The sequence below is a fragment of the Camelus bactrianus genome, chromosome 13 (genome assembly GCF_048773025.1).
Source record: "Camelus bactrianus isolate YW-2024 breed Bactrian camel chromosome 13, ASM4877302v1, whole genome shotgun sequence".
Classification (NCBI taxonomy): domain Eukaryota; kingdom Metazoa; phylum Chordata; class Mammalia; order Artiodactyla; family Camelidae; genus Camelus; species Camelus bactrianus.
This window is the reverse complement of record NC_133551.1, coordinates 47,268,137-47,286,946: the sequence shown is the minus strand read 5'-3', so window position 1 is coordinate 47,286,946 and position 18,810 is coordinate 47,268,137. Positions and strand designations below refer to the sequence as shown.

Below are 18,810 nucleotides of genomic sequence, written 5' to 3'. Positions count from 1 at the left end.
CGGGCACCGCGCGAGGGCACAGCAGTCACGCTCCCGCCAATTCGCCGCAGTACTTCGTACAGCTGTTCCCGGTGGTGGAGGAGCACGTGCGCAAGTCCATGGGGGAGGAACTCTACAAGCTCTTCTTCGTGAGTGCTCCCGCCCCGCCAGGTCCTTCTGAGCTGCGGGCCGGGATAGAACGGTGCCCCTGCGCCCCACCTCGCCCCTGGTATCCCCCCCCCCCCCTGGCGGCCACCGGCAAAAAACTACCCAGACTGGGGCCTCTCCACCTGGCGTCTTTCCTGCCCTTCCAGTCAGGCTGAGAGCCCGATCCCAGCCTACAACCTCCCTCTGCCCACATCCAGCCGGGTTCCCCTTGCTCCTGTCCTCAGAGCAACGCCGGGGACCTGTATATGAAAATAGATAGCATTCAGGCGGACATCTTGGCGGCCAACAAAGTCAATGTCACCAAAGGTGAGGGGGGAGTGAGGGAGCCTGGAGCGGAGGTGCGGTGGGCACCCAGACTCAGGCCCATCTCTCTCCCTGCCCTCAGCCCTGTACCTCAGTGACCTCTCCCACAGCAACGTGAGCTTTTACTTTGGCCATGGTAATCAGGATCCGGTGGCCTACAACACACACTTCCAGAAGGAGGATGTGGAAGGCAAGGAGTAACAGAGCCTCTGAGGCAAGCCGGGAAGCCAAGGCTGTGTGGCAGGGGAGTCTGGCAGAAGGAAGAAGCCTGGGGCCAAGCTCAGCGCGACTCTTCTTGGCCCTTGGTGGGAGGCTAGGGGTTCCCCAGGCCAGTGGGGAAGAGGGAGAGCTGACTGTGAAGGGTTCAATAAACAGTCTTACTGTCTATCTGGTGTCTATGTGTGGAGGTCAGAGGAAGATGGAATGAGACCTATGATGATGCGCTGGGGGGGCCTCTGCTCACCAAGGGAAAAAGCTGATCTGAAGGGAAGGGCCACCAACATCCTGGAGGATTCAAGAGCGTAGCCTGAGGAGAGGGTCTCACCTCAGCTCCCTGCTGGCTCCTGCCCTCTCCCCTCCAGGACATGGAACCTGCCTGTTTTTTCTCCGACTTCTTGGTTGCTTCCTCTCACTCCTTCTTCCTGATTCCTTCTCTTCAACCCAGCTTTTTTAAAGTTGGAAAGAGGAAGGACTCTGACCTTGAGCCTCCTCTCTACCTTTACACCCTAGTGATCTCATCCTGTCTCAGAGCCTTAAGTACCACGGATCTGCAATGCCTCCCACATTTCTATTTCCGACTAAACATTTTTACTTTATTGTGTTGCCAATGAATAAATTAGTCAGTCTAAGAAAAAAATGGAAGATTTTATTCGAGCCAAATTGAGGATTATAACCTAGGAACAGCCTTTCAGAAAGTAGTCAGAGCAAAGTTATATAAGTTTTTGAGACGGAGGCTGTACATTAAATGACATACACAGTGACATTCACACAATCCATATCTACAGGTACAAAGCAGTTACTAGTCGTGGCCACTTACAAGATTAAGAAGGAAGGTTATCTCCTAAAGAGTTAATCTTGCTAATGCTAGAAGAATACTGCTCTTCAAGGTTGAGCAGGAATTTGCCTATGGGGAAGTTTGGATGACGCATAATGCAGATACACAGTGCACAGGAGAGGGGAGAGAGGAGGTCAAAGGGCAGAGGAAATTTTTTATGTTCACATTTTCCTTGACTTGCCTTAGAATATGGATTTTTATTTCATCTGTGTCCAAAACTGAACTGAGGGTCCCGTGCCATCATCCCCAACTCAACTGATTACAACTCATCCTTCCTACCACTCAGAATAAAATAGTGGAGTTCTCCTTGATGTCTCTCTTTAACATCTGGATCCATTCTGTCTGTTGAGTCTACCTTCCAAATATATCCGGAATCCAACCATATCTCACTTCCTCCTTTGCTAATACTCTCATCTGAACCAGCATCATCTCTCCTCTAGGTGACTCTGCTTTCTGCTTTCACTACAGCAGCCAGAATGGTTCTTGTAAACTTCAGATTCTGTCACTCTGCTCAGAACCTTGCAGGGTTCTCCATTTCACTGAGAGTAAAGCTCAAGCTCTTACTATTACAGCCCCCAGGGCCCTAGGTGATCTAGTCTCCCATGACTTCAGAATGCTCTCCTACTTCTCTGTCTATCCTTCACTGGGCTCCAGACACATTGGCTGTGTGTTTCTTGAAATTGACAAACAAGCTCTTGCTTTAGGGCTTTTGAACAGACCTTTTGCTGAACAGTGAGAGAGGTTGTGTTCCTAGAAGCTCTCAGCCCAGATATCTGCATGGCTAACCCCCTCACCTCCTTTCAGCGCTTCACACAAAAGTCACCTTTCAATAAGGGTTACTCTTTTTTAAGTCACAACCCACACTACTATTTCCTGTACTCTGACACCCCCCCCACACACACACACACAGTCCCCCCACACTGCTGTTTTTTCCATAGCACTTATTTATGTGTTATTTATTTATTGTCTGTTTCTCCACAAGAATGTAAGCTCTGGGGAGGGATATTTGTGTTCATTACTGATATAGCCCAAACACAAGGTCTGGCACACAGGAATGAATGAATTATTGTGAGGGAATTGTCCCTTCAAGTGGGAAAAAAAGAAGTCAGATGGCAGTAATTCTCCAGACTGCCACAAGAGGGCATCACCAGCCCTGATACCGATGGTCAAAGGCAGCCCAAACTGGGATTTTAAGCCTCAGCTTTCCTCTAGTGTGGCAGAGGGAGGAGAGAAAAGTTAACAAAATATTGGCATGTTTTCCATAAAACTAAATGGATTTCCTATTCTAAATAAGTGTCCTGTCCTTTGGTGTCAAGTAATTCTTACTGTTTTTAGTCTTGAAATGGCTTCTCTTTTTGTAGAATTACAATTTTTTAAAAAACAGTACCTTAGAAATTTTTTGGAAAATTTAATTGAAAAATCCAAAAATCTGGAAACCACTGATCTAAGATGATCAAAGTTTAACAACAGTGGAGCTTTTAAAATGAAATCTTAAGTATAATACAAATATCTAAAACAAATACACATTACATAGAATTTAACATATATTTATTTTCCTCCAACTTTTTATTTTCAAAAGTTCAAAGCTACAGAAGAGTTGAAATAATACAATGAATATCTATATACCTATACCCTTTGACACATTTGCTGTTTACTGAGCTATTTGAAAGTTTCAGATATCATGACATTTCACTTCTAAATACTTCATATTATCTTTTTACTAAAAATAAGGACATTCTCCCACATATTTATGATATCATGATTGTGGTAGTCTGAGTAATTGGCCTCCAAATATGTCCACATCCTAATCCCAGGAACCAATATATATGTTACCTCACAAGGTAAAAGGGATTTTGCAGGTGTGGTTAAGGATCTTGGGATGGGGAGATTCTCCTGGATTATCTAGGTGGGCCCGAGGTAATCACAAGGGTCCTTATAAGAGGGAGATAGGAGGATCCAGAGTTAGCAACAGGAGATAACGAGATGACAAGACAGAAGCAAGAGGGTTGGAGTGATGCAGGCAAGGGCTCATGAGCCAAGGAATAAAGTCGTCTTTTTGGAAGCTGAAAAAGGCAAGGAAACAGATTCCCCCACCCTGAAGCCTTTAGAAAGAATGCAGCCTTGATTTTAGACTTCTGACCTCCAGAACTGTGAGAAGAATAAATCTATGTTGTTTCAAGTCACTAAATGGGTAGTAATTTGTTACAGCAGAAATAAAATACAATTATTAATTCAATGATATCTCAAAGAGAATACATATTAAAAATTCCACAAAGGTATCAAAAACATACCTTCTGTTTTCTTCCTGTCTTCCTTTTTTTGGTATGTTTTTGGGTTTTGATTAGTATCCAGTTAAGGTTTGCATACTGCTCTTGATTGTTATGTAGTATAAGTTTATTTTTAAAGTTCAAATTTATAACAATTGGTTGCTGTCTTAATATAACATAAAAGTTGGAAATCACAGATACAACCTATTTTTAACAGTTCTAGTTTTCAGGCTAAATTACCTCATAAAGAAAATATGTATATAAATGTGTGATACAAAAAGCAGCCAACTATACTTCGATTTTTAAAAGTTTTTTTAAAAAGCCAAGTTACCCGAGTGCATGGAGAACCAGAGCCCCAGAGAGATGGGCCTTTCCTGAACTGCTCAGGTACTGCCTTGAAAAATGTCTGTGAACAGATATATATGCCCAAGTCTGAACTTTAAAAGTTTAATTCAAGACCTAAAAACAAAAACAGGTTAACGGGATAGTCCACAGGTAGCAAACATCTGTTGTTGCCAAGCACAGGAGGCAGTTCAGGATTTTATGCTTGGTGGTCCCCAACGTGTGAGCATAAAAATCGAAGCCCTGGGGACAAAGTGTATCCACCTCCTCTGTGAATGTACTTGAATTCCTAATAACGGCTTGGTTCCTGAGAGTAAGAGGCCAATGGCGCCCTTCCCTGAACTGGCTCCTATCTCCTTGAGGGGAGTGCAGGTCCATCCTTCCTCCACTGTGCCACCCACTGTAACCCTCCAAATGCAAGTATCTCACACACTTACTTAAATTTCTGAAAACAGAACAAAAAGGACACCCAAGCTCACTCTAAAGATCTCTTAACTCACTTTAGATAACACACAAAAGAATAAACCAGCACAAACTACACAATGACAAAAACAAAAACAAGAGGAAAAAATAACAAAACAGTAAGTTGGTAAGTCTAGTAGCATATTCTGTTAAAACAACCTGGAGTTAAAAAGCCTTCTGCAGACAGTCTAAACAAGATAACATGAACCCAGTATAGTATTTAATCTATTTTTTTTTCAACATCTTTAGTAGCCTTGCTAAAAGCAAGGCCTCAAAAAATTGGGTAAAAACTCAGAATTGTTCCTCTCCACGGAAATCTTTAGTAAAAGGCGAAAGATTTATACGATCTGAAGAGAAACCAGAGTATGCTACCCTAATGGCTCACATAGTTCTCGGATAACTGTCACTCCTAGAACAGCAATGGTAACTATTTATCCCAAAGAGCTAGTGAGTTCTGCCTTTATTGCTGACAATTCTCTGAAAATATTCTCATTATCGGGGGGGGGGGGGAGTCAAAATAAAAAGAAGAATCTAGCTGTTTTAAAGTAAGAACAATCCTGTGTGCAATGCCTTGTGGGTATGTAAATAAAGGCGTCCTCCACCTCCGGTTTCGGAAATACCTTAAAAGGTTCCTTAGTTTTCCTGCTAAGCCTAGAGCCACCACCAGGGGACGGAGCAAAAGCCAGACTGGCAGGAATATAGACAGCAGGCCAACTAGAAAGTGTGATTTTGTTTTATGTAATATATTTTATTTACAATATTATGTTAATTTCAGGTGTATGGCAGAGTGATTCAGTATTTTTGCAGATTATACTCCGTATAGGTTATTACAAGATAATGACTGTAATTCCCATTGTGCTATACAGTATAACCTTGCTGCTTATGTTTCATATGATTTTATTTTATAATTGGGATTCCAAATTAAAATTTCTCTTGAACTAAAAATTGTAAATTGAATTTTTTTTAAAAAGGCTTGAACATACTTGTCTTCGTACACTCATTCAACAAAATATATTGAACACTGTGTCAAAAACCCTGTGCTAGGCCCTAGGAGACAGGTATGTGTGTTGAGCACTGATCCGAATGTTCAGTGACATGTAGGCAGAGCATTAAAGGATTCATAGAAGAAGGGTGATGACGGTGTTCCAGGCAGAGAGGAACAGTGTCAGTCTGAGTGGTGAAAGGGCAAGTGGCTAAGTAGTAGTGACCAGATTTTGATGGGTCTTCAGGGCCAAACTAAGACCTTAGATTTACCTTGAGAGCAATGCGGGGCCACTGAAAAGCTTTAAAGGAGAATAATATGATCAGATTAGTGTTTTGAAGCAACATTAGCATTACGTGCTGTTATTGGTATTATGAGTTGAATGGTGTCCCCTTCTCCTCCAAAATCATATGCTGAAGTGCTAACTCCTCCCCAATACCTTAGAATGAGACTTCATTTGGAAATAAAGTCATTGCAGATGTAATTAGTTAAAATGAGGCCTCCAGAGCTGTGAGGCAATAAACTTAAGTCACCCCATTTGTGGTACTTTGTTATGGTACCCTAGAAAACACACCTAATCTACCCATGTACTGCTTAGAAATACAAATAATTAGGCTCCATTCAGAAACTCCCAGTAGGACCCAGGTGTCTGAGTTTAGTTTTAATGAGCCTCCGGGTGATTCTTATGCGCACTAAGCTGAAAGCCACTGGACAGCCATTCTTGCTAAAGTATGGAGACTGTATGCCCAACAGGAAGTTTGGGAGATGATTTAGGACTCTGAGCAGCAAAGCCAGAGAGAAATAAATGGTGGCCTGGAGCAAGAGATGCCCTGGCTTGCCAAGAAGAAAGAGCACACAGTGAGGAGAGAAAAGACATCTAGGATAGGTCCCTAGAGAACAGTGGCCTTAGGGAGGGGCACGGCAGAAGGAGCAGTGAAATTAGGAAGGTCAGACAGCAGTGTGGACAGCACAGATATCAAGGGCAGAAAAGAAGTTTCCAGAAGGGAGCAGTCAGTTCTGTCAAATGAGTGATCAAGTGAGGTGGGAACTGCAAAGTCCATTGGATTCAACAACAGGGCAGTTGCTGGTGACCTCGGCCTGAGCCATTTCCAACGAGTAGGGGGTGATGGAAGCCCAATTGCAGGGAACTGGGAGGGAGGTGGGAGGTAAAGACTGCAGGCAACTATTTCCAGACGTTTGGTCCTGAAAAAGCCAAATAAGGAGACATTGTAGCTGGAAGGGCTGTGGGAGTAAACGCAGCCTCCCTCTGCCCCCTTTGTTAAAATTAGGAGAGTTAAAATTAGGAGAGTGTCAAACATGCTTAAACACCACTGGTAGAAGCCATTACAGGTGGAGAGAGCAACCATACAGGTATCCAGGAGAGAGGAATTAAAGTACAGATGAAGGGGGCTGGGGAGTGGGAGGGGAGGAGGATGGGGGTCCAGTTAGGTAAAAGGAAGGACCCGGGCTCCGACTCCGTGATGGTGGGAGAAAGACGCGGGAGATGGTGCGGTAGTAACTCCCCCACAGTGAGGACTGTGGGGCAACCTATCCTCTACTCTGTCACTCCTCGGCAGTTTCTCTCTTGCCCTCCATCTTCCTCTCCCTTTTCAGCATCTGCCCTGTAGCAGCTGAACTGCTGGAAAAAACAGACATCTGACCAAACCTTATGACTAAGGCCCCGCTATCACTTGATCGGCTCTTGCGGGCTCTGCTGCCCACTCTGGGGGCACCCACTTTGTACCTTCTTCTCTCACCGAAACCATCCCACTCCTCCCCAACTCTCACTCTCAGCAGATAACGTCACAATAGATTTCGCTGAGAAAGCAGAAGCCATTTCCTTATCTTCCCACCTCCCAACCTCACAGCCCCCTAGCATCTGCCCCTTCCTCTGCCCTCCTCCCATCAAAGGCCATCCCTCCACTGCCCGGGTGCCGCTCAGTGCCCCTTCATCCCTGCAGACCAAGTAGCCTCCATTGTCTCCCAAGTGAAAAAGAAAGGGAGAGAGTGGGAGGAAGGAAAGGGAGGGGAGACAGGGGAAGAACTCTCTAGACCTACACCACCCTGCAGCCGCGGGCTCCTTATGGAATATGGTGATCAACCACAACAAAGAAAAAACTTCACTTCGTATTTTTGTTTCAGGAAAAATATTCTCACAGAGATCTCCTTATTAAAAACAAACTTTCCTACAACCGCAAGGGAACAAATGAAACTTTTGTTCTAAACAATTAGTTTCCACTGAGCGTCACCTCTAGGTTTGTGGGCCAACCGGTACAATTTGGAATTAATTTTCATACTAAACTTTTCAAAATGACTTTTGTAATTGTATAAACAAGGCTTCTCAAACCTTGAAATTGATTCAAACAACAGAGACTTCAGGATATATTTTTTATAAGTGAAACAACTCCTATAGTAAAAGAATTCTTAGTTTTCTCCTTATCTCTACTTCCTCACTTCCCATTCCTTATTATTTTCAAAGTTCATCATGAACTATTTCTAACTCCACAGAAAAGTCTAGAGGACAAAAACACATCTGATACTCAGACTTAATAGATATGAACATTTCTTGAGATGTGCTTTAGTTAAGCTCAAAAAGTAAGCAAAACCTTCTACAGCTCCCTTTCTTCCATTTTGGAGCCTATGGAGGCCTGCTGGGAATAGGACTTTAAAATAGTAAATGTATCTGGAATCAGAGGAAGCACAAAGCTCTTCTGAATACCGGAGGTATTTATGCTTGTGATGAAACTGAATTCTACCCAGACAAGAGATGTGTTTATGCAAACAAAGCAAAGAACAACACAGTGACTTCTGGTGGTAAACCAAACAAGAGGAGAGTAATCTGGGGAAAGGTAATTCGTGCCCACGGAAAGAGTGGCATAGTTCCCGCCAAATTCAGAAGCAGCCTTCCTGCTAAGGCCATTGGACTTAGATTCTGTGTGGTGCTGTACCCCTCAAGGATTTAAACTTATTAAAAAGTAAATAAATAAAAATATGGTTGTTCATTTGTTAAAAACAAAACAAAAATAAAAGCCTTATATATAAAGTTGTAGCCAGCATTTGTCCCCCCAGTCCCATTTGCTCCCACTCTGTCCAGTGATACCCACTATTCTGAAGTTGGTATGTCCTCCAATCACCGACAGTTATCAGTCATGTGTTTTTTGGTTTTGTCTTTTTTTTTTTTTTTTTTTTTTGCTGGGGAGGGGGTATAATTAGGTTTACTTATCTATTTTTTTTTAATGGAGGTACTGAGGATTGAACCCAGGACCCTGTGCATGCTAAGCACGTGTTCTACCACTGAGCTATACTCTCTTCCCCTCGGTCATGTGTTTTTAAAATGTATATAAATATCATACCTTATCCATCCATCTGTAATTCCTTTTTTATTCAACATTACATTTCCAAGATTAATTTGTGTTCGTATCTGTAAATCTAGTTTTAGTTCATCCATTTTATTTTCTGCACAATAGTCCATCATTTGAGCGTACCACAGTGCCAGGGATGTAAAAACCATCTGGGACATCCAACAAAGAGGCATAAAACAAAAACAAAAACAGAAAAACCAAAAAAGCAAAACTCTCTCCAATTCCCATCTATTTATTTATTTTAAGCTTTCTCAGCTCTTTCATTTGTAGAAACAAAAATAGAAATAGAATTGGCAACAAACTGTTTCACTCTATGTAAACCAATTGAAAAATAAAAATGCGTCCATCTCATTAGGAGATGCATTTCCAATAAATTTTTACTTTTTGGGTTGAAAATTCTTACCTTGTTTTGACTGATCATGTACTTAGAATGATAATTATTCAGCCCAGAAGATGTGTTTTAACACTCAGAGACTTAAGGTAAAATCAGACAGATTACCTAACCAGCACTGATCAGGCGATTCCTGATTGGCTGGTGATTTAAGATTCCATTTCTGGGAGAGCTGAAACTAGTTAAGCCTCCGCTCTATGAAGTGGGGCTTAGCATAAGCAACTCTATTTGGGGTTTTTCAAGCTTCTCATCATGACAGATGAGGATGTTTTCTCCCTCACACCCTCTCTTCCCTAAGTCATTGTATTTCAATATTGTTTGAGCCAAGCCAAGTAGAGTTCTATGATTACCTTTCCTACCATGTAAAACTTTTCTTTTCCTGGAGTTAAAGTGCCATGTCTTAAAAACCTTTTTATTTCTTTATTTTAAAATTTATGTATTTCATACATAAAAGAGTATATGGGGGGAGGGTATGGCTCAGTGGTAGAGTGCATACTTAGCATGCATGAGGTCCTGGGTTCAATCCCGAGTATTTTCATTTAAATAAATAAATAAATAAACCTAATTATCTCCCCACCCCCCCAAAAAATTTTTTTAAGAGTATATGGAATGTAATTTTTTAAAAAAATAGCTAAATATCCCTAATCCAATTAAGAAACAGAACTTGACTTGTTCTCTTAGCATTATTCCCTGAGCACTCCTCTCGAAACTGCCTCCCGGGCCCCAGAAGGAATCATTATCCTGAAGTTGAATCTTCCTGTCCAGTGTCACCCTGTTTTAATTAATGTGGCTTTCTTAATCTTTTTTCTCCTATTTACACAGATATTCATGGATCTTATTTCTCCATGTAAATATTAAAATAACTTTATGAAGTTCCTTAAAAGATTCTGCTGGAATTTGGACGGAAATTGCATTCAATTGTTGGAAATATTTAGAGAGAAATAAAATCTTTACCATGTTACTATCCATCAATATGTATTTTATTCCATTTGCTCGATCTCTTTAAGTCCTTAAGAGAATTTAATTTTTTTTCCTCTATAAAGGTCACTTTTTTAGGTTGGTTTCTAAGTACTCTATAGTTTTGTTGTTATTATATCTTACTTTTGCTATTATGTTTACTAGTTGGTTATTATTGGTAGCGAGGAATACTAATTTGCATATTGATTTCATTTGGAGCAATCTTGCAGAACTCTTTTTAGTTTATTTATATATTGGCGTTGATTCTTTTGGCTTTTTTATATAGGGAACCACATCATCAGCAAATACTGAGTTTTGTCTCATTCCTTGTGTTAGTATTGAGTTTCTCAGTGAGTGACAAAGACTCCCCAAAGAGCACCTTTAACAAGCAAGTTTACTTTCCTTCACATGAAGGAAACCAGGAGCAAGGAAATGCAGTTATTATGGAAGCTCAATGGCAGTCAAAGACCCAGAATGCTACTGTGGCTGCACACAGATACCAGTGCAGGGCCACCACCCCGGGGTACCAGGGCATGGCCCGAGCCAGCTACTTCATGGGTGCATCTCTTCCCACCTCCATCCTCAGTTACTTCAAGGTAGTAGCCTGAAACCAGCCACAGTGGGAATATTTACACCACGGAAATCAGCAAGTGCTACAAATCATGGCTTCCCCCAACCCCTCCACCTCCAGAGAACTTCTTAAACACCAACCTCTGCTTCTGAGATAGGAAGACAAGCGTACAACCATTTTGGAAAAGGACTGGGGAACGGCCTTGGGCAAAACAGTCCTTGCACACTAAAGAACAAAGGGGGCCTGAGTCCCAGAGACCAAAAAACAGGCTTAAAAGATTAACTTTATCTCTGTTACACTAACAAGTATAATACTTGCCACAAGACAAGAAGCTCAACTATAAGTTTCAACCTTATCTATTTCTGTGCTTTCTTGCAGAAAATTCTCATACATTTCTTTCCCCTCACAGAAGCACTCCCTACTCCTGATGGCCACCATGGAGCCACCTGCTGCTGATCAAAGAAGTTTGAGGATTTCTGGAAATTATCAGTGATCATGAGACAAACCCTCCCTATGTTATAAAAGCAAGTCACCCCTTCTCCTGAGGAATTGGCACTTTTATTCCGCCTTTTCCTTTGTGCACAAGCTCTTTTAATAAAAAGCTTTCGTTGTTTGCCTAAGAGTCTTGTGGAAGCGATATTCATTTCTATGGTATTGCTGTCCAAGAATCTGGAAAGGGCCCAGTAACACTTCCATTCTCACACAAGGATGGTTGCTGGGGCTACAGCCATCATCTCCACATTCTGGCAGCAGGAAAGGGAAAGGGGGATGGAGAAAGTTGCTGCTCCATCCTTTTTAAAGAGAAGTCTCAGAAGTACTTTATACAGGCTTAGGATACTTTCATGTACATGTACTTGTACTATTTCCACTTCTACTTCAACTTGAACTTAGTCACATGGCCATACCGAGCACCAAGAGAGGCTGGGAAATGCAGTCTTTCAGCTGGCGGCCATGCTCAGGCAAAAAATGGAGGAAACACTACAGGTAGGCAATTAGCCGTCCCTAAACTGATTTCAGTTCCAGGTTCAACAGCAGTGAGGACAGTGGCAATCCTTTTCTCTGATCTTAAAGAGTATGTGTCTTTAAGTACGATGTTTGCTGTAAGTTTTTGGCATGTAGCCTGTATTATGCTAAGGAAGTTCTTTCTATCACCAGTTTCCTGAGTTTTTATCAAAAACAGGGGCTGAACTTTCTATCAAGTGCTTTTCTGATTCTATTGAGATAATCATATTATTTTTTCCCTTTAGCCCACCAATATGGTGAATTATAATTGCTAGATTTTTGTGTGTTAATCATTTTTACATTCCTGAGTGAAGCCCTATTTTAGCCATGATATATTTTTATTTGGTTTTACCTTTTAAATCATGTAAAAGATTTATGAGATTCAAAAATCAAAACTATAAAAATACATAAACTCAGAGAAGTCTTACTTTTGTCCTTTTCCTCTGCACCCCATCCCCTGACCCGACCCTGTGCTCATTAGTTTCTGGTTTAATCTTTCTGTGTTTCTTTTTGCCAAAAAAAATCAGCAGCAGCAGCATATATTTTATTTCCCTCAACAAAAGTAACATACACTTTACTTATTTCACTTAACAATATATTCTGGAAATAGCACAATATCAGTTTATATAGATCTTCCTCATTCTTTTGTGGCTGCATAGTTCTCCATTGTATTGATCTAGTCAGTCCCTATAGGTGGGAATTTAAGTTGTTTACAGAACTTTGCTATAACAGATAATACTGCACTAGTAGTTTTGGGCATTTTTTTTTTTTCATATTTGTGAGTATGTACTTTGGGTGGATTATTGGGTCAAAGAGTAAATTCATATGCAGTTTTGTTAAATATTGCCAAATTCCACAGGTTTTACACAACATGTGTGACCTATGAGGGTGTCCTCCACAGCTTTGCCAACAGGATTTTGTCAAGTTTTAAAATTTCTACCCATCTAAATGGTGAAAAACAGCAGGGAGGATATAGCTCAGTGGTGGAGCACGTGCTTAGCATGCATGAGGTCCTGGGTTCAATCCCCAGTGCCTCCCTTAAAATGAATGAGTAAGTAAATAAACCTAGGTAGGAGGTAATTACTGACCCCTGAGCAAAAAATGTTGAAAAATAGTGTTTCAGTGTAGTTGTAACTTGCGTTTCTCTTTTTTATTTTGTAATTAGAGTATTTTTTCATATGTTTAAGGGCCATTTTTGTATCCTTTGTGTGTGCATTTTTCTGTTTACATCTTTTGTCCATTTTTCTGCTGGGTTTTTGCTCTTTCCCGACCCCCTCAATTTCCTCTGGAAACGTGCATTGCCACCTTTCAACCATGCATCAGAGAAAGAAAAAGTTTCCTTCAGTTTTAAAGAGCTCTTTATCTGCCATGTAAGTTGCTAATATTTTCTCCCAGTTTTTCATCTTGCCAAGCAAAAAGTTTTTTTTAATGGAGTCAAAATCATAAATCTTCTATTTCTTCTGGATTTTGAGTCATAGTTCAAAAGGTTTTCTTCAATGCGTATTATTAGGAAAAACTCACTCATGTTTCCTACTACTACTTCCTGTAGTTTCATTTTCTTACATTTGAGATCCCTGGTCGGTTTGAAGTTTATTCTGGTATATGGTGTCACCTATACATCTAATTTTATGTTCTCCCAAATGGCTGAAACTACTGGTATAAGATAGGAGTTAATTACTTCTGGAAAGCTTTGCAAAACTTACCTATAACCACTTCAGCTTGGAGCTTTGGAGATGGAAGATTTCTTATAATTTCAATTTCTTTATTGCCTATTGGTCTATTCAAGTTTTTTTTTTTCCTTGTGCCAGTTTGGATATTTTACCTTTTTAGACTTTATCTATTTTATCTAAGCTTTTAAACTTGTTGATGTAAAGTTGTCCATTAAATTTTGAACACATTTTTTACCCATGTTTTGTCTGTATTTATTTCCTACTTCCCCTTTTCATTCTGTATCTTTTTCATTTGCATATTTAAAAAATCACTCTCACCAGGTTTGTCTAGCTTATTAAGATTTTTAAACAACTAACTTTTAAAAATTTTTTTAAAATCCCTTTTTCACTGATTACTCCCTTACCCCCTTTCTCTTATTTCTTTGAATCTCAACTCTGTAGCTTTTTCCAAATTATTGAACAGGGCAAAGCATCAGTTAGGAATATTTTAGTTATGAATGTTTTCAGTTGCTAGTTAAAGAAAACATGAATAAAGGTGGCTTGAATAAACAAGTGGGTTTTTGTTTTGCTTTGTTTTGTTTTGTATTTCCACAACGAGGAGCCTGAATGTAGGTGTTTGCTGGCATTAGTTCAACTGTTAAGCCACCAAGAACCTACTTGGGCTCTTCCTACCTTCCTACTGGCTGTCCTGAGTGTGTTGGAGTTTATTGATCTGATGTCTATCAACCTACCTCATGATCACAAGACAGCTGTCATAGCTCCAGAGAAAACATCCATGTCCAAAGGAAGAAAAAAATAAGGAGATATTATAAGCAAAGGATCTTCATGCAATTTCCCTTCTATTAGAAAACAACACATCCTCCCAGAATCCCCCCAGAACAGTCCTGTTTATATCTCGTTGGCCAGAACTGTGTCACATGGCCAGCTCCAATTGCTTGGGGATCTTGAAAAGCAAGTGCTTAGGTTTTTCAGCCTCCAATGTGGAGATGAGTAAGGAAAAAGGGGGCTGGGAATTGTTGTAGGATTAGCCACCAACAGTGTGTGTCACAAACTAGCTCATTTGTTTTCAGTCTTCCTTGTTTTCTTTATCCCTTCCTGATGCCTCTTAGATGACTGCTCGCTCTGGTCTTATTGCTCACTGTTTCATTTTGGCTGTAACCATTCTGCTATTGAATCCATGTATGGATTTCAACTGTTAAATTGTTCATAGCCAGTATTTCCAACTTATTCTTTTTTAATTTTTTAAAAAAATTTTTCTGTTGAAGTATAGTTGATTTACAATGTTTCAAGAGTACAGCAAAGTGATTCACACACACACACACACACATATAAATATTCTTTTTCAGATTCTTTTCCATTATAGGTTATTACAAATTATTGAATGTAGTTCCCTGTGCTATACAGAAAGTCCTTGTTTATCTGTTTTATATATAGTAGTGTATATCTGTTAATTCCAAATCCCTAATTTATCCTTCCCCTCCTCCAACTGATTCTTCTTATTTGTTCCTACTTTAGGTTAACAATATCCTCCCTTATCTTTTGAGGATATTTATTATACTTATTTTAAACTTGACCAGGTCTGCTAAGTCAGCTTCATATAATATTAGTTTCTCAGCTTGTTGTTTTTCTTTTATTGCAAATATGTTCCCTTTTGAGTTCCTATTACTTTAAGGGTGTCAGTGAATTTAGGGGAATGCTGAAGCCCAGACTCTGGCATATGAAGAAGGAGGTGGGGAAGTAATGTTTAAGGTCCATTGGTCTAGCCCTACCTACTCAGGCTGGAGTGCTGGGATGGTTTACAGCCTTGTGAGGCAATGGGATAGGTAATGATCCACCCAGGGCCCTGGAGAGTGGGAGTGAGGAGGGCAGAGACACTGGTGAGCACAACTGAAATATCTAGCCTCATTCTATCTCAAGGCAACAGACCCTCTTCCACTCTGGCTGTAGTCAAAGTCTCCCCACAACTGACCCCAACTACCTTCTATCTCCTCACAGATTTCTCTGTTTTTACTTTAGTTTCTCAAATCCTCAGTCTCACTTCACTTCTTATTTGTTGTTGTTAAACAGAAAATTTCAAGCAAACAAAAGTTGAATGCAAGGACACCGTTTCCCATCACCCTGAACCCACTATCATCAATTCATGGCCATGGTTATTTCCCATTTCACCCTCACCACTGGCCCATTGGATTACTGGATTATTTTAAAACAAATCTCATTTCTAGATATGAAAGGTTTTAGGGATTTATTTCTAATTTACTTAGGTATTATCATAATACTGTAATTATGTGGGAGAATGTTCTTATTCTTGGAAGATTAATGCTGAAATACTTTGAGCTAAACAGTCAAGATGTTTGCAACTGTTAAAGAGAAAAACCACAGGCCCAAAATGGAATCACTTGTTAAAGCCCATGATACCAATCCTAGATTTAATACCTAGCCTACTGCAGTTTCCACCTTCACCAGAAATGTAATCTTAGCAGCACTATATACAGTAGCCAAGACATGCAAGCAATCTAAATGTCCATCAACAGATGACTGAATAAAGAAGTTGTATATTTATACAATGGAATACTATCCAGGCCATAAAACAGAAAAAAATAATGCCATTTGCAGCAACATGGACAGACCTAGAGATCATCATTCTAAGTGAAGTATGCCAGAAAGAGAAACAAAAATACCATATGATATCACTCATATGTGAAATCTAAAAAAAGAGGGAAAAAAGGACACTATGAACTCATCTACAAAACAGAAACAAACTCACTGACATAGTAAATAATCTTATGGTTATCAGGGAAAGGGGGTGGGAAGGGATAAATTTGGGAGTTTGAGATTTACCAATGTTAGCCACTATATATAAAAATAGATTTTAAAAAAGTTTCTTCTGTATAGCACAGGGAACTATGTTCAATATCTTACAATAACCTTTAATGAAAAAGAATATGAAAATGAATATATGTATGTATATGCATGACTGGGACATTGTGCTGTATACCAGAAACTGACACATTGTAACTGACTGTACTTCAATTAAAAAAAAAGAAGAAATGTAATCTTAATCAATCAATCTGGAATTTTCTGGTCAGCACCAATGAGGTAATATGCCATGTGGGCCCTCATCATTCCCCAGAGGAAAAAGAGGCAATCTGTGTAATAAATCTTTCCTGGTCCCCCCCCCCAAAAAAAAAGATGTCCTGGCCTAAAAATAATCCTTTCTTCTCTTTGGCTGATGGCTCCCTTGCCCCACCTCCTTCCTACAAGAGATATTATATTGTACAAGCCCTTAGAGCAAGCGCCTTTCTAGTTGCTAGATGGGATGGTGCCCCATTCATGAATCACCTAATAAAACCAATTAGATCTTCACATTTACTCAGTTAATTTTTTTTAACACAACTTGCAAGTAGTTCAGAAAAAAATAATGAAGAAAACCTAAGTCTAGTGATTGGACTGAATTTAGGTTACAGTGAGTTTTGGCAAATCTCATTTCTGAGGCATCTCTAGGGTCTGGAGGAAGGAGCTACCACTATCAGTCTAGATTAGTTCACTGTCTTATCTGATTCATTTAGTAATTTCCCCAACTTTATGATGAAAAATTTCAAACATACCATAAGGTTGAAGGACTAGTACAACAACCTCCCAGTATGTAGACCCCGGTTCAATATATCTCAACATTGTGCCATCTTTTCTTTTTAACTTATATTTGCATGTGTCTGTGTGTGTTATCGGAGGGGAGGAAAAACCTTTATTTCTTCTACCTTTCTAGGTTCTCGGCTGGGAATCTGTAACAAAAGACAGATTAACAAGAGAAAAAAAGAAGTTCATTACCATGTGTATCTTCTATATAGATGGGAGAAGCTCAGGGATGAGTAACTCAAAGGCTAAAACTTAGGCTTATGCAGCATCTTCAACAAAGAATGATACATCTGTAGAGAAATGAGGACAAAACAGGTTTAGGCTTCTAGTCATCTTGCCTGTCCTCTCTGCAGCTCTCCAGAGTTACTTCCTCCTTCACTCCTTCCTCTGCTTCCACTCTCTGGTTTTCCTCATCCTTTCAAACCACTCTAATCTCCTTTGCTCCCCCTCCTCTGCCTTATCTCAAAATGCTGGCATGCCCTTTGGCTCAGTTATGGTTCTTCTCATCTCCATCTAGACTCTCTCCCTAGGAGATCAAATTTAGTTCCAGGACTCTGAATACACCTACTTAAAAGACTGCCAAATCCCTATCTCTGGCCTGGATCTCTCTCTCTGAGCTCCTAACTTGCATATCCAACTGCTCACTTGAAGTCTTGTAGATATCTCAGACTCAACATGGCCAAAGTGAAACTTTTGACCTAACCTTTCCAATCTGTTTCCTTCATAACCCCACTCCCCTATTTCAGGAAATGGTCCACCACCCACCCAGTTGCTCTAGCCAGAAACCAGGAGTCATCCATGTTACCCTTTCTCCTTAACCCCCACATCAAACCTGTCAACCAAAATAGAGGTAAACCAAGGTAAACTCAAATTACCAGAAATTGAGTTGCAATTTGAAAAAGATCTGCTGTAGCAAGGTACAGGTAAGTCCACTGAGGGTTTTGGTGAGTTGTATTTATGGGCAAGGAGCACAAAGAGGGGGAAGTCTGGACAGAGTCCAAAAGTAGTACTTTCATAGGCTTGAGGATGGGGAGTAATTCTTGGTGGATATTCACAGGTCGTAAGTCTCAGTTTTCTGTAAATTAGGCAATTACGGGAAATCAGTCTTTAAGTTCTTAAGATCCATTCTTTGGAGGGGGTGCATGTGAGATTCTTCATTTCATACCCTCCTGTTTCATTTTAGACTGAAATCCTTTCATAAACCCATCAGCAAGAACCATTCACTTCATCTTTCCACCTCTGAAACAAGGTACACCTTAATCCATTCTCTTAGCCACATTTCCAGTGGCCCCATCCTAGGCCAGCAAAACCTCTTACCTACTAAATGGTCACCTCACTTCTTCAGTCTTGCCCCCTTCAAATCAGTCTTCCACACAGCAGCAAGCCCGATAAACATAAAACCAAACCTAATTCAGATCTTATGACTCTTCTGCTTAAAGTTCTTCAATGATTTCTCATTAGAATAAAAGCCAAAATTATTACTATGGGCTAAAAGATGCTAAATGGTCTCATTCCTGTCTCTCACCTTCTGCCTTCCAGCCACACTGGCTTCTTTCAGTTCTTCAAGACCAAGTTCTTTCCTACCCCAGGGCCTTTGCACATACCAGTCTTAGATCTTAGTCTGGAAGTCTCTCCACCTCCCTGCCCTTCATTTTGACATTCCTCCT

At 40.3% G+C, this 18,810-nt stretch overlaps 1 protein-coding gene and 1 non-coding gene across 12 annotated transcripts in view; one reads left to right on the top strand and one right to left on the bottom strand.

Annotated features, from left to right (window-relative positions):
• The window catches only part of ARMH1 (armadillo like helical domain containing 1), a 43,205-nt gene extending 42,370 nt beyond the window's left edge, over nt 1-835 (top strand). For 7 of the 11 annotated variants that reach the window (XM_074376607.1, XM_074376615.1, XM_074376608.1 and 4 more), the window contains 3 exons: nt 51-128; nt 345-453; nt 533-835. In XM_074376607.1, the coding sequence (XP_074232708.1) occupies nt 51-128; nt 345-453; nt 533-651 (306 nt within the window). In that variant the 3' untranslated portion in view covers nt 652-835. Of the gene's footprint in view, nt 1-50; nt 129-293; nt 454-532 lie in introns of all 11 variants that reach the window. The other 4 variants (XM_074376613.1, XM_074376614.1, XR_012511316.1 and 1 more) reach the window with 3 other exon arrangements.
• Nucleotides 836-4,825: 3,990 nt separating this feature from the next.
• On the bottom strand, nt 4,826-4,942 carry LOC123614360 (U5 spliceosomal RNA). Its single transcript, XR_006721705.2, has one exon. It is a non-coding gene; the product is annotated as a U5 spliceosomal RNA (small nuclear RNA).
• Nucleotides 4,943-18,810: the final 13,868 nt, after the last annotated feature.